A 15,824-nucleotide genomic window follows, 5' to 3' on the forward strand; every position below is an offset into this window, starting at 1 on the left:
TTCTTCCTCTTCTTTTTTTTTTTAAATAATTTCTTCAGCTAAAGTCAGATAATGAGAATATGAACAATATATCCTTGATTATTTTTAGTAAAAGGAAGAATGTGAGATGAGTATTAAGGGGAAAGGAAAGAAAAAACAAAGAAGCAAACATAAAGTGAAATAAAATAATAGAAATAGGAAGTTAAAAAGCAATACTTTTCATGTTCAAAAGCTAATATTAATTAAGGATTTTACTTAAAAACTAAAAGAATCGTAGGCCACATTACAATTGTAGGAAATGTCAAAATGAATCTGCAGAAACTGTTACATACAGAAACTGTTACATACAATGAAGTAGAAAAGCAGTGAACCCAAATAAAACAATACAATCCACATTATTGCAATCAAATAAAATTTCAAAAGAGTAGAATAATTCAATTATTATCAATTAAATAAAAACATATTTCAATATTATTTTATGAAATTACAATTAAATGTGTATATCCAAGATCATTAAAGGAGCAAAGTATGTACTCATAAAATTACTTGTGTTTGATAAATTGTTTTGAATTACATATGGTCCTAAATGTGATAATCAATTGGTTTTAAAATAAAGCAATTACATTTATTTCTGGCTTGGTAGGGTGGGGGAGGTAGTAGGGATTGAACTCAGGAACACTGACCACTGAGCCACATCACCAGCCCTATTTTGTATTTTATTTAGAGAAAGGGTCTCACTGAGTTACTTAGCGCCTCACTTTTTCTGAGGCTGGAGAAAAGATATTTTTTAATCTAAAGAATTTCAAAAGAAACCTCTATATTAAATCTCATTGTCAGGTTGGTGATTTGGCTTAGATTATGGTGAAAGTATTTGAGAAAAGCTCTCCCTAAGGTCATTACAATATTGCATCATTACTTTAAAATATACCTTATAAGTAGAGAAAAGAGCATTCCTTGCCAAAGCTTTGATGGAACCGCAGATTTCATTAGGTGAGAGAATGGGGAAGTCTGATGTCTAGAATCTTTTGTGTTTCGGGTATCAGTTATTTTTAACTACTGGTTATTCACAAATCAATTTCTCAAGAATCACTTATTTCACTTTGGACATTAGCACTAAAATCATACTCAGAAGAAACACCAGGATAAAGCAAAACTCAAGTCCTGCAAAATATTTTTGAGATATCTTTATTCTCTAGCAAATATTGAGTATTTGGTGGCATAAAAATTAGTGCAACAACAGTGTTTTAAATACTTGTAATATATCTGAAAGACATTATTCAAAGAAGTCATGGAGGAGAATATTAGGATGATAATATAATAAAGTGCATCCAGACAGAACTCTGAGTAAGGGCAATACAAGTATAATAAGATGATGCCAGTCATTGCAAAATGAAGTGAGATCCTGTCCCATTTTAAGGGATCAGGATGTGGAGGGTTGATTCCTTTAAGTGGTTCTTAATTTCAATTGGTGAAAGACTTCTAAAATTTTGTGTTATGGGCACCAGAGGAGTACAACTAGTGTGTAGATGCTCATTTTCTTCTAAAGCAGTCAAGTCATATAAATTCACAGTTGTTGAAATAGTCTATGATTTGACTTCTCTTATAATGAAGTGCTTCTCAGTTGAGAATAGTAATTTTTTGCTAAAATCAGGACAAAAGCAACAGAGGAAGGACTGTGTAAAAACAGGGACATGTGCCTGACTTTGAATCTGAATTATAGTATTGCTATTATATTATTACCATTATAAGTATCATTAGTGTGTGATGCACAAGAGAAGGTGGACTTTGATGATTAGCAACTCTAACATACAGTCCTGACAAAACCTGTAACTGTTCAAAAGCAGAAAATCCCTGGGACAATGGTGCTGCAGAAAGGGTACCTGAGAGCACCAGGTTCAACAGTAGTGGGAAGCAATGAACTAGATAGATGTTGAAGGGATGGGGTTGCAGAGGCATGGGATAATGACAGGAATCATTTATGCCTATGGCTTGACTTTATTAAGAATCTAATAAACTCCTTTAGTCAAAATAACTCCATATTCCCTTTTCTACCTAAACTGAAATTGGTCCCACTAGTGTGTCTGAAATTCCAACATAGAAAATCCACTTAAATTAAATTAAATCTATTTAAATTGAACACCAACCATTTTCTAAACCCATAATAATTGTCTCTAAAGGAGAATTTCTTCCTAAACTATTGAGTTCACTCCAGGCCAGGAGAACTCAAATATTCTGGAAGAAGACTATAAAATTGGAAGGTTACATGAGGGATGTAGACAATAAAGGGCAGAGACTTTCCTCTGAACATTTTGTTGTTATTCTTGTTATTGTTACATTTTTCACTTACTAGACAAATGTTAAAATACCAAGCCAAGGTAAATTCTGGGGAATCCTCTATTGTTCTGAGTTTGAAGGTAGAGAAATATCCTGAGACTTCACTTCCCCTCTTTCAAATCAAACAGGGCTCATTGTCTCCACAGACTTCTTTTATTACTTCTTTTTCTCTTTGCTTTCTATCTTTATTCCAACCTATAAGAGGAATTGAATATCAAGGTAGAAATTACTATCCCTATGGTGATAATGAAATTAAAAATCCATCCTTGCAAAAATGAGATAACAAAATCTCTATAATCCTAAGTGATTCACCCCTTTACAGAACCATCATTTCAGAGTCACGTTTGTGTAACTGTCCTCTTTTCCTATGGCACACTCCAGCACCTCTTCACTGTAGGAGCTTAGCTCAAACAGGGGCCATGAGTTCTTCAACAGAAATATCTGAGGGGAGCCGGCAGAAGTCACCCAGTATTGACATATCAGGAACCCCTGAGTGGAGGTATTGACCAGGTACGGGACCATTTGGCCATGTTTTCACTTCTGTGATCCAAGTAAGGGAAACTTCATCAGATATACAATTGACACCATAACCGAAAACAGAGTTCTACCCATGGTCATTATATCTTTTAAAGAAAGAGAACTAACTGAATTTTTATCTATAAATATTAACATAAATATCTTAAGATAAACACTTTTAAAAAAAATATATGTGTTTCTTTTAGATATACATGACAGAAGAGTGCATTTTGACATATTATACATACATGGAGTATAGACCTTAATTAGATATGTGACTTTGTAAACATTTGATGCAGTTTATCTCTCTGTAATTTGTTTCCTGATTTGACATGAATAAATTGGACATATTATAGAGGAAAAATTATCAGAATAGATATAATTTAACTAATTTACAGAAACATGCCAATCAGTAATCAGTACTGATTTTTTCATTTTCAAATACTATGATCATTCAATTTATCCTGAGTTAGAAATATATCTGATAATCTTTCTGATGTTTATTTTCAGGTAATATAGTTCTTTCTAAATTTCATCTGTTGGACTGATTCCATGGAAAAAATAGACAATGTAACTGGATTCATTCTCTGGGGTCTTTTTCAGAACCAAGAAGTTGAAGAAGTCTCTTTTGTGATGTTCTCATTCTTCTACACAGTCATTCTTCTGAGAAACCTCATCATCATGCTGACCATTTTTATGGGGAATCTTTTGAAAACACCCATGTATTTCTTCCTTAACTCCCTGTCATTTGTGGACATTTGTTTTTCTTCCGTCACCACACCCAAAATGATTGTTGACCTGTTAGCAGAGAACAAAACTATCTCTTTTGAGGGGTGCATGCTGCAAGTTTTTGGGGTGCATTTCTTTGGTGGTACTGAGATCTTTATCCTCATAGTAATGGCTTATGATCGTTATGTAGCCATCTGCAAACCCCTGCACTATATGACCATCATGGATAGGGAGAGATGCAGTAAAATATTGTTAGGGACCTGGGTAAGTGGATTCTTCCATTCTATTATCCAAGTGGCTCTGGTCGTCCACCTAAACTTTTGTGGACCCAATGAGATTGATCACTACTTTTGTGATGTCCGTCCTATACTCAAACTTGCCTGCACAGACACCTACATTGTCAGTGCCATTGTGACAGCCAACAGTGGTACCATCACTCTGGGGAGTTTTGTATTTTTACTCATTTCCTACAGTGTCATTCTGGTGTCTCTGAGAAAGCAGTCAGCAGAAGGAAGGCTCAAAGCTCTGTCCACCTGTGGTGCCCACATAGCGGTGGTCATCATCTTTTTTGGTCCTTGTGTGTTCACATACATGTGCCCCAATGTTACCTCTCAGAGGATAAGATGGTGGTTGTATTTTACACCATTATCACCCCCATGCTAAATCCTATGATCTATACACTAAGAAATACAGAAGTAAAAACTGCTATGAAGAAACTGTGGGGAAGAAGGTGTTTTGGACCAGTGGGAAATACTTGGGAGTAATAATTTAAACAAATGATCTTAAATTTTCTCAGTCTTGCTTATATACAGTTCACAATGAACAAAATAATGACATAACTAGGTATTCTAGAGAAGCAAATGACAGAAAAAATATTAATAAAAACTGGATTATCACTAATCATTACTCAATATTAATTTTGTTATTCCTTCATCAGATACTTTTCTAAAATATCAAGCCTGAGGAATATTTTTAATGTTTTTTATAGTTGTAGATGTATACAAAACCTTTACTTATTTATCTTTACGTGGTTCTGAGGATAGAACCCAGGGCCTCTCATGTGTTTGGCAATGCTCTACCACTGAGCTTACAACCCCAGCTCCAAAGCTGAAGAATTCTTAAGCACAGAATCTCAGCATTATTATCTTTTCCTCCTTTTTACCCTTTGCCATTTTCTTTAAATGATTTTAAAACCTACTCTGAAATAGTTGAGTTTGTTTACAGGGTTAAGACCTGTTCTGGTATATGTTAAGCAATTAATAGGTACTTAAATTTTGAATAGATATCTGGAAAAATGACATCATAGCTAATGCATTTTTATAACAGTCCTACAAAACATAATCACATTTCATTGCAGTAATCTTGGAGTGATTGCAGAGGTGTGAACATCCTATCAAAATAATAAAAAGTAAGCTTAAATACAAAAGATAGTTTTTTTTTCCTCTGGCTTTAGTATTTATTTTCTTTTCTCAACCCTAAAGACCCTGAATAAATATATCTCTTAGTTCATTAATTAGAATATTTCATTAATGTTCTTCTTCTAACTATACTTTATGCATAGTCTATAGCCAGCAGTGCTTCTTAACATATAGTGACTCCCGGGAAAGCTAGAGAATGACAACATAGGTAAGCCTGACAACATAGACAACTCTGACACAATTAACAGGTTGAATAAAATTTGCTGAAATGCATGTTTTGGAAAGCATAGTTTCTACGAAGTGTGAAAATCATAGTTTCTTCAAAGTTTGAATTAAATCAAAAATTTTTTCAGCTTTACTGAATCGATTTATTTATTTATTTATTTGTTTCTTTCTTTCTTTCTTTATTTATGTGGGTTTGACTGGACTCTCTTACCCTATTTCCACCTGTGTGTTCTAGAAAGACTTATACTGCACTAACACTTTCTTTTTGTGCTCAATTCTTGTGGTCTGATGATAGATTTCTCTTTCACCATAAGCCACCATTACCTGAGATAGGTTTGTTTGTTTGTTTGTTTATTTATTTATTGTGGTGAATACGTGTATCTCTGATTGTCTCTCTGCTTCACTGTGATATCCACCAGTCTGACCCTGCTTCTCCATACATTTCTGTTAATGGTTGAAGGAGGGAGTGGAACTATGGCTCATGGGAAGCATCATAGTGCTTAAGAGTGATACCTGATGTTGGCTTACTCATGGAATTAAAAACAGATATATAGAAGTCTGGAGATAGAAGTTATAATACATTTACAAACCATGCTCTAGAACCATAACAAATCCATCAGTATAGTCCCAGTTTAGACATTGCATGCAATAGGTCTCTAACGGTACAGAATAGAGGACACAGAAACCAATCCACAAAACTACAACTATCTTATATTTGATAAAGGGGCTAAAAGCATGCAATGGAGGAAGGATAGCATCTTCAACAAATGGTGCTGGGAAAACTGGAAATCCATATGCAACAAAATGAAACTGAATCCCTTTCTCTCGCCATGCACAAAAGTTAATTCAAAATGGATCAAGGAGCTTGATATCAAATCAGAGACACGCCGTCTGATAGAAGAAAAAGTTGGCTACGATCTACATACTGTGGGGTCGGGCTCCAAATTCCTCAATAGGACACCCATAGCACAAAAGTTAATAACTAGAATCAACAAATGGGACTTACTCAAACTAAAAAGTTTTTTCTCAGCAAAAGAAACAATAAGAGAGGTAAATAGGGAGCCTACACCCTGGGAACAAATCTTTACTCCTCACACTTCAGATAGAGCCCTAATATCCAGAGTATACAAAGAACTCAAAAAATTAGACAATAAGAGAACAAACAACCCAATCAACAAATGGGCCAAGGACCTGAACAGACACTTCTCAGAGGAGGACATACAGTCAATCAACAAGTACATGAAAAAATGCTCACCATCTCTAGCTGTCAGAGAAATGCAAATCAAAACCACCCTAAGATACCATCTCACTCCAGTAAGATTGGCAGCCATTATGAAGTCAAACAACAACAAGTGCTGGCGAGGATGTGGGGAAAAGGGTACACTTGTACATTGCTGGTGGGACTGCAAATTGGTGCAGCCAATTTGGAAAGCAGTATGGAGATTTCTTGGAAAGCTGGGAATGGAGCCACCATTTGACCCAGCTATTCCCCTTCTTGGTCTATTCCCTAAAGACCTAAAAAGAGCATGCTACAGGGACACTGCTACATCGATGTTCATAGCAGCACAATTCACAATAGCAAGACTGTGGAACCAACCTAGATGCCCTTCAATAGACGAATGGATAAAAAAAATGTGGCATTTATACACAATGGAGTATTACTCTGCATTAAAAAATGACAAAATCATAGAATTTACAGGGAAATGGATGGCATTAGAGCAGATTATGCTAAGTGAAGCTAGCCAATCCCTAAAAAACAAATGCCAAATGTCTTCTTTGATATAAGGAGAGTAACTAAGAACAGAGTAGGGACGAAGAGCAGGAGAAGAAGATTAACATTTAACAGGGATGAGAGGTGGGAGGGAAAGGGAGAGAGAAGGGAAATTGCATGGTAATGGAAGGAGACCCTCAGGGTTATACAAAAGTACATACAAGAGGAAGTGAGGGGAAAGGGAAAAATAATACAAGGGGGATAAATGAATGACAGTAGAGGGGGTAGAGAGAGAAGAGGGGAGGGGAGGGGAGGAGAGGGGGGATAGTAGAGGATAGGAAAGGCAGCAGAACACAACAGACACTAGTATGGCAATATGTAAATCAATGGATGTGTAACTGATGTGATTCTGCAATCTGTATATGGGGTAAAAATGGGAGTTCATAACCCACTTGAATCAAAGTGTGAAATATGATATATCAAGAAATATGTAATGTTTTGAACAACCAACAATAAAAAATTTAAAAAAAATCTACTATAATATAATGAAACCTAAAAAAAAGTAATCAAACTAGGCTGGTAATTAAAATCACTTTGCCATTTTTCTGAACCCATAAGCTAGGATCGTGGGTTTCACAAATATCTGTGTTTTGAATAATTTTCTCTAGTAGTTTTCATATTGTTGATAGAACATCTGAATACTTGCACTTGAAAATCTGGGAACTGATGATTTTGATGTTCTTAGAATCAGGGAATTTGGACCATCCCAAGTGTTAAGAAGTATGAGCAACAGCATTTTATTCCATTAACACACAAGCATAGCATTCACTGCCAGCCTGGCGTTATTATACCATTGCTAAAAAATATGGCAAATTATGACTTTTGTGGTAAACTTCCAATGAAAAAATGTGCCAAACATTCTCATTTTCCAGAAAAATAGTATTTAGTATTGAAAAAAAAAACAGAAATATTTCTCCCTCTATCTAATAGCTAATAGTTATATTTCTCTCTCTGAAACAGCATAAGCAAGTGTAAATACATATTTAAACAGTGCTGCATGGGTTATATAAACACATTTCATGTTCCTTCATATTTCATGCCTTTGTTCATATAAGCATGCCTATAAATCTAATACATTTATCACATTTAAGTGTCTCCAGAATTAAAATACATTGTGGTTTCTGAATGAGTAGTCCTTAATATTTCAGTGTTTTTACATCTAGTTCTTGTATGCTGCAAATATGATTAAACCAGCAGAGGAAGATGACTCTGATATTGACGCAGGAGGAAAAAGTTACCCGAAGTATTACTGGGCCCAACATAAAGTCTTAAATTAAACCCAGTCAGTGTCAGCCTAGGTCATCTGAACTCCAGTAAGCTGAAGTTCCTAGAGGCACATGAAACAAAATTAAATACTTTTTGTGCAAACCATGAGTGTTAGGGTGGACATTTACACATTGTCATTTAGTCTGTAGATCTAAGGAGAGTAGTGGCAAATATATAAGGGGAGGTAGAGGCATGTGCTTGAATTAATAACAATTGTAATAAATTTACTATATGGTACTTTGAAAGGAGTAGTGTAAAAGGTCAAGTTGCAGAGACTGGACATAAAGGAGAGCATATTATATGGGTCATTTCTATGATGGAAAAGCACAAAATACCTAAGTATAAAATAACCAATCTATTTCCACTATTTCTCTGATGGAGCATAGATAAGAAAGGCAATTGTAATGTAATGCCTTCCATGGTTGGATCAACTCCCTTTCACCCTCTTTTTTTGTTAAAATTGAGAACGAGTATTAACAAAAGATAAATATAAGCCATATTCAAGTAGATTTCTGAAAGATCTGTATTCTCTCAGGAGAAAAAATGGCAAATTTTTTACAGTAAATAAAATTAATTTTGTAGTGAAGGATGTAGCCTACATACACACCAACACTAAGCTATAAAAATTAATCAACAGAATCAGGTATTTGTCTTCAAGCTGTAGGTATCTGTTTACCCTCAGTTTCTTCATTTGGATAATCTCACAAAAACAAATTGTCATCAGATTGACATTAAAACAGAAGCTGACTTCATTTTAATATGGTTCTTTTATTATTTACCTCCTCCCATGATTCAAATTTCCTAATTTTTCGTGCAGGACACATGTCTGTGTGTGTGTGTATTTGTGTGTGTGTGTATGTGTGTGTGTGTTTGTGTGTTTGCGTGGCACTGGGGATTGAAGTAGGGGCACTTAACCACTGATTTGCATCCTCAGCCCTTTTTAATTTTTATTTTGAAACAGCAACTTTCTAAGTTGCTGAGACTTACTTTGACTTGCAATTGTCATGTTTCAGCCTCTTGAGTTGTTGGGATTACTGGCATGTGCCACGACACCTGGCCATGTCTGGGTCTTTTTGTGTGAAGAAATATTATTACTGAAATCTTCATCACCCTGTGGCTGTGCACTCCTTGCTACCCTAACACTTTGGTTTCTGGTGCACACAGAGAATAATACTTTGAGTAGATTCAATTCAGTTTCTTAGTGGAAACCATGATACAGGTGATAGAACAACAGAAAATGTCAGTTCTTTGTCTCTTGTACTTGAAAATTGGTGATTTTTCCTACACCTTCCAGAGAAATGAGGTCAAGGGACACAAAATTTCAATGAACACGAGGAGAAAGTTCAGGAGACCCTTTGTATAGCATGGTCACTATATGTGATAACAACATTGTATTCTGGGAAAGACTAAGACTAAGGACATCTATTTGATGCTCTCACCATGAAATATGAGCTTTGTAAGTACAATGTAAATGGTATAGTCATATTACATTAACTTTAAAGGCATTATTAATAAAGAATTAAAACACAGTCTAAGTGCATATTTTCCTATTGTTTAGTTTTATTTACTGTAGTTCAAATCTCAAAATGTGAGTGTTTAGGACCTCTTGATTTCCACAAGAGGGGTCTCATCAAGATAACAATTTCCTAAACAAGGACAGGACCACCAAACTATGATCCTGTATAATGATCATTTTAAAATACTATGATGTCAATTATGTCTAGCTTCTTTCAAGATAGAATATGTTCTAGAATTTAAGATCTCAGAGAGATCTAGAGGTCATTTGAACAAGGCTTTTGTATATAAGTTCAGAGAAATAAAGAAATGGAGATTTACTTTTCTAAATAAATGGGCCAATTAACTGAATGGTATTAGCAAGGGAAGTTTGAATTCTTCAAATCTTTGTGATTAATTTTATTTCTAAAATTCCTTACAAAATATGGTTTATTTTCTATTTCTTGTCGGTGATGCAGAGGCTCCTGTAATTAAAAAAATTCTAAGTCTTCTTCTATTTATATTATTGGAAATTGGAGAGATAATCACAGTAATAACTGGAATACACACAGAACATGCTCTGAGGAAGTTTTATACCAAATATCAAAGTTTTATACCAAATATGAAGAATGCCTTGGGGAGTGTGGGGCCAAGACAAGCCGAAGTCTTCACCAGTGCTGACCTCATCTGAAGGATTATGATACCCTGTTAGCTCTCTTCTTATATGTAATAAGTTGCTTATGATATCCAACAGTCTTCACGTGTCTGGGAATCCCCTCCTCCAACCCCAAGTACCATCATTTTTCTCAATGAAATATTCTCGACCCTTTTTTTCTTCCCTTAAGGGAACCCCTGTGTCGACATATGAACTGTGCTAACCCCCAGTTCTGTCCAAGTTCCTATCAGATGGGTGCTCAGGGATACTGGCCCCCATCAGAAAGACTTCTACTTCTGTGACATGGTTCCCTTGCTGAAGCTAGCCTGAGCTGACATGAGGCTCCCGCACATGACAATCATTACCACCCCAGGGATGATGTCCCTTTTGAACTTTGTTGCCTTTGTAATTTCTTACATCATCGCCCTATTCACCTTGTGGACCTGCTCCTCCAAGTGCCACCTCATATCCTCTCCACCTGTGGCTCAGACATCCCTGTGGTTTCCACTGTGGTTGTCCCTCTTCTTCACCTTTTTCAGGGTTGATTCTGCCAATGATGGCACAGTGTTTGCTCGTTGACACTATGATTTCCCACTTGCTCAGCCTCCTCATTTACACACTGAGAAAAATAGGCATGAAAAAGGCCCTGAGGAGAGTGTGGGGCCCAGAAAAAAGAAAGTTATCGAAGCCTCTTGTGTTGGTGCCCTTTAAATGATCTTGTTTCCTACTCAGAATCAATGTCAGTAAACCTAGCAGGTGCAAAGGTGGGATGTGCTGTCACCCATAGTTGCAAGCCTTGAAGAGAGAAGACCCCTGGCCACTCTCTTTCAGTTGCTTTGCCTCCCTGAGATTTCACACAAGAGAAGTAGATCAGATGACCTTCTGGTCCCTCCTACCTCTGACATCCTTCAACTTATTCTGTTCTTCCTGAGTCCACACATATGGCCATCATAGCACTGTTATCAGGGCAAAGTATACGAACTGTAGTTATGTCCTGCCTTAGAAACAAATACCTTGACTGAAAAACCTGCTATATATAGGGGTGGCCAGCACCTCTACAGCACAGGTTTTTCCTGTCACTCCTATTTTCAGAGCTGAGCCTGACCTTGAGGCATGAACTATTTCAAGGTCACCACTTGAAATAGGCCTTATCCAACCATTGGATTCTTACTGGGAGTTCCTAAAACCAGGCTTCCTTTCTTAATGGCTCTAAGGTCACTCAGTTTACACAGGGCTCATGGAGGTGCTAACTACGTTCATTCATTTCTTTTCATTGAAGTAAAGAAAAATGAAAGCAATTTCAAAAAAAAAAAACGTGTATGTGTTGAATATTGTAGATTTTCAACAGAAATTGTGTTTCTAAATATGTACAATGTGATGTAAGTATACCACTTGCGTTTTACTATTAGGAGTTGCTGTAATTAATTATCAGTACCCTATTGGTGGTGTATTTCAGTAATTAGAACATTGAAATTTGAAGATGATCATATATTTGCTTCAAACTTTCAAATTTATCACTATGACTATACTTATTTTCTCTTTTTTCCCATATTTTCATTGGTGCACTGTAGTTGTATAGAAAGACGGAATTCATTGTTAAATATTCATACATGCACACAATATAACAATGCAATTTGGCCAACATTACTCCATAGTATTTACCCCACACACTCACACACACAACTATCATCCCTTGGTTCCTTTTCTTCATTGATTTCTCGGAGATCCACCCCTCCCTTTCTTTCTCCTTTTCTTCTCTTGCTTCTATATATGAGAGAATACCTACAACCCTTCACTGTTTGAATTTGACTTGTTTCACTTAGCATGATTTTCTCTAGTTCTATCCATTTTCTTGTAGATTTCATAATTTGATTTATCCTGTGGCTGAACAGGTGTTTATATACCACATTTTCTTTATCAATTCATCCATTGATGGATACCTAGGCTGGTCCCATAGTCTGGCTGTTGTGAATTAGGCTGCTATAAACATGTGTATGCATGTATCACTGTAGTAAGATGACCTTACTTCTTCAGGATAAATACCAAGGAACTATACACTCATTAAAAAAAAAAAAAAAAAAAAAACTTTGTAAGTCTTCAAATGTATCCATCTGGTAAATGTACAGCATGGAAAATGTCCCAACCTGTATAATACTCTGAAATTAGAAAAAAAAATAGATTAATAAAAACAAATATTACTGAGGTACAATTTGTTAATCTTTACATAAAACATGCAAATAGCATTGAAATTTTTACTATACCTTTCGAACTATTCAAATTCATGTTCCTTTCACAAGTGGATGCTCTGATTTTGGATTAAGAATTGGAAAGAGTCTGAGTTTTCATGATTCTTGTTCAACTCCTTACCAGGAATCACTACAAATCCTTTGACTCCTCCAACGGGCTGACTCAGGAATATTCATAAACAGATTTAACTTTATGAAGTAGCTGGTGAAAACTTGAATACTCTATCATTGTTTTACTTACTGGTCTCAGTGAATCAAAAACATGGCACCTACTACTCCCAAGCAATATCAGACAATCAATTATTTAGTAAAGACATAAAACAAAAAGTACTGGGCTGGGGATGTGGCTCAAGTGGTAGTGCACTCACCTGGCATGCGTGCGGCCCTGGTTCATCTCTCAGTACCACATACTAACAAAGATGCTGTGTCCGCCGAATAAAACTAAAAAATAAATATTAAAACTCTCTCTCTCTGTCAAAAAATAATAAAAAAACAAAGAGTATTGTGGAGAGAAGTTACCAAATGCATGATATTTATTTAATATATGGTTTTGCAAGCTCAGCTCCATTTTAGTTCTCTGGTCAGCATAACACATGGGGACACATATTCACAAGACCTGTTTGCATTGTATCAACTGGATAGAACACTTAAGTTTTAGGAATATGAACAATTATAAAGTCTCAGCTTCTCGAATTGTTTCCTTGTTTATATTGTAGATTCTTGTAGACCCTTAACCTGTGCCAAATTTATAAGAGTTTCTTTTACAATTTCCATTTGTGCATGAAAAAAAAATGCTCTCAAGGTAATTATCATGAGTTTGTAAAACATTGACTGAGTCCTTTTGAAATTTAAGAATACAGAGGCACACAGAGATCCAGCAAATGAATGTCTAAAGTGGTAAAATCAACACGAATTTGTATTGTTCAAGCACAATGCCTAAACATGTTTTTAATTTCAAATTTGGAATCTTGTGGATTTTTAAACTTTTTTTTCTTTACCTTTATTTCTGTGTATACATCAACTCTGTATGTCATTTTTAAGTACTATTGTCCTTTCCATTAGTAATGTTCATATTCCACACCCAGCCACAGACACAAACGCAAATCGAATCGAATCGAATAGAATCTAATCTAATCTAATCTAATCTAATCTTTTTTCTTTTTCCAGCTTGGGTGTTATCTCTTTGACATTCTGCAAACACTTCCACTCTCAGGCCAGCCTTACTATGTTTAGTTTTCTCCATCTTTTGGAGAATTTAAATTAGCAAACTGAGCTTATGTATTCTACAATCCTTGTAATATGTACATATGAGAGCTTAATATGTACCAATCAGAGATCAAAATCATAGAAACAGCATTAAATAATACTTCTTAGCATATTCTCATTATAAAATACAAAAATATGAAATGGAAAAGAAAATAATGATTCTAAACATAATCCTCCTTATGATTCTTAGTAACAGGAATACTTCATCATACAGATTTAAATAAATTACCTGATTACAAAGTAAGTACGATAATATCGATCATACTTTTCCTCTGTAAAATATGTAATTCTTTCATTTGTTCATCCCTCAAATCCTGTGACTTTGTTCTGATGATCTTCACTGTACAGAGGAGTTAATCAGAGTGGAGAAATTTTAAGATAACTCATAAGACCACTGGGCTTTAATTAATACTTCCAACTATTTGCTATTGGTCCAAACCAACTTCTTGCCCCACAGTTTCTTCATAGCATTTTTTACTTCTGCATTTCTCAGTGTGTAAATCAGAGGGTTCAACATGGGAGTGATAATGGTGTAAAATACAGCCACCATCTTATCCTCTGAGAAGGTAGTGTCAGGCCTCATGTACATAAAAGTACAGGGACCGAAAAAGATGATGACCACTGCAATGTGGGAGCCACAGGTGGACAGAGCTTTGCGTCTTCCTTCTGCCGACTGCTTCCTCAGAGACACCAGAATAACACTGTAGGAGATGAGCAAGATCACAAAGCTCCCCAGAGCAATGGTACCGCTGTTGGCTGTCACAACAACACCAACAATATAGGTGTCTGTGCAGGCAAGTTTGAGCACAGGGTGGACATCACAGAAGTAGTGATCAATCTCATTGGGTCCACAAAAGGGTAATTGGACTACCAGAGCCACTTGGATAATGGAGTGTATGAACCCACCTATCCATGTCCCCAGCAACATTTTATTGCACCTTTCCCTGTCCATGATGGTCATATAGTGCAGGGGTTTGCAGATGGCCACATAACGATCATAGGCCATTACAGTAAGGATAAAGATCTCAGTACAACCAAAGAAATGCACTCCAAAGAGTTGCAACATGCACCCCACATAAGAGATAGTTTTGTTCTTTGCTAACAGGTCAACAATCATCTTGGGTGCAGTGACGGAGGAATAACAAATGTCTACAAAAGATAAAAAGTTGAGAAAGAAATACATAGGAGACTTGAGTAGGTTGCCCATGCAAACTGTCAGCATGATGGTGAGGTTTCCCAGAAGAATGACTGCATAGAAGAATGAGAACAGCACAAAGCAGACTTCCTCAACTTCTGGGTTCTGAGAAAGGCCCCAGAAGATGAATTCAGTTACATTGTTTATTTTTTCCATGGAATGAGTCCATGAGGCCATGTTCCCCAGAGATAAATTACCTGAAGGACACATGGAAAGTACCATCATCATTTATTTCTAACTCAGAACAAATAGATATTTCTAGTACATGTTAATAGAAAAAAGTGTGATTACTCCTGATTGGTATACACATGTGAAAATGAATTGCATCTTTTCCATTATGTTACTTCTATATTATATCTATTTTCTTCACTTCAGATGAAGAAACAATGTCCAGAGAGATAATTTAAATCCCCTGAGTCTCACTTGTTACCAGGTATATTTCCTCCTTTGCTATTTATTAAGGTTTATTTACAAATTTGTTTTTTTGTTTATTTTACTTGTTATTGATGCATATTATTTATACAGAATTGTGAAATTCATTGTGGCATATGTGCATTTACATGAAAATGTAATTTGATCAAAATAGTTTTTATTTTTTATAAAGCACTAAATTTTTGAAACAATATCTGTTTGAGGAAATAGTAATGTTTGTATACAAAAAAATAGTTTTTCTTTATTTTTGATGTATAAGTAAAAACATGACCTCACTTTCCTTGCTGAGTATTTACAT

At 35.6% G+C, this 15,824-nt stretch overlaps 2 protein-coding genes across 2 annotated transcripts; one reads left to right on the top strand and one right to left on the bottom strand.

Annotated features, from left to right (window-relative positions):
• Positions 1 to 3,381: 3,381 nt before the first annotated feature.
• On the top strand, positions 3,382 to 4,322 carry LOC107159087 (olfactory receptor 4S2-like). The gene is given in 2 exon segments (XM_015505637.1): positions 3,382 to 4,165; positions 4,168 to 4,322. Coding segments are annotated over 2 exon segments (939 nt in total).
• A 9,995-nt stretch (positions 4,323 to 14,317) lies between these two features.
• Positions 14,318 to 15,271, bottom strand: LOC107135079 (olfactory receptor 4S2). The gene has a single exon (XM_015477034.1). The coding sequence runs from the start codon at positions 15,269 to 15,271 to the stop codon at positions 14,318 to 14,320; it is 954 nt and encodes a 317-aa protein (XP_015332520.1).
• Positions 15,272 to 15,824: the final 553 nt, after the last annotated feature.

The sequence above is a fragment of the Marmota marmota genome, unplaced genomic scaffold (genome assembly GCF_001458135.2).
Source record: "Marmota marmota marmota unplaced genomic scaffold, marMar, whole genome shotgun sequence".
NCBI lineage: Eukaryota > Metazoa > Chordata > Mammalia > Rodentia > Sciuridae > Marmota > Marmota marmota.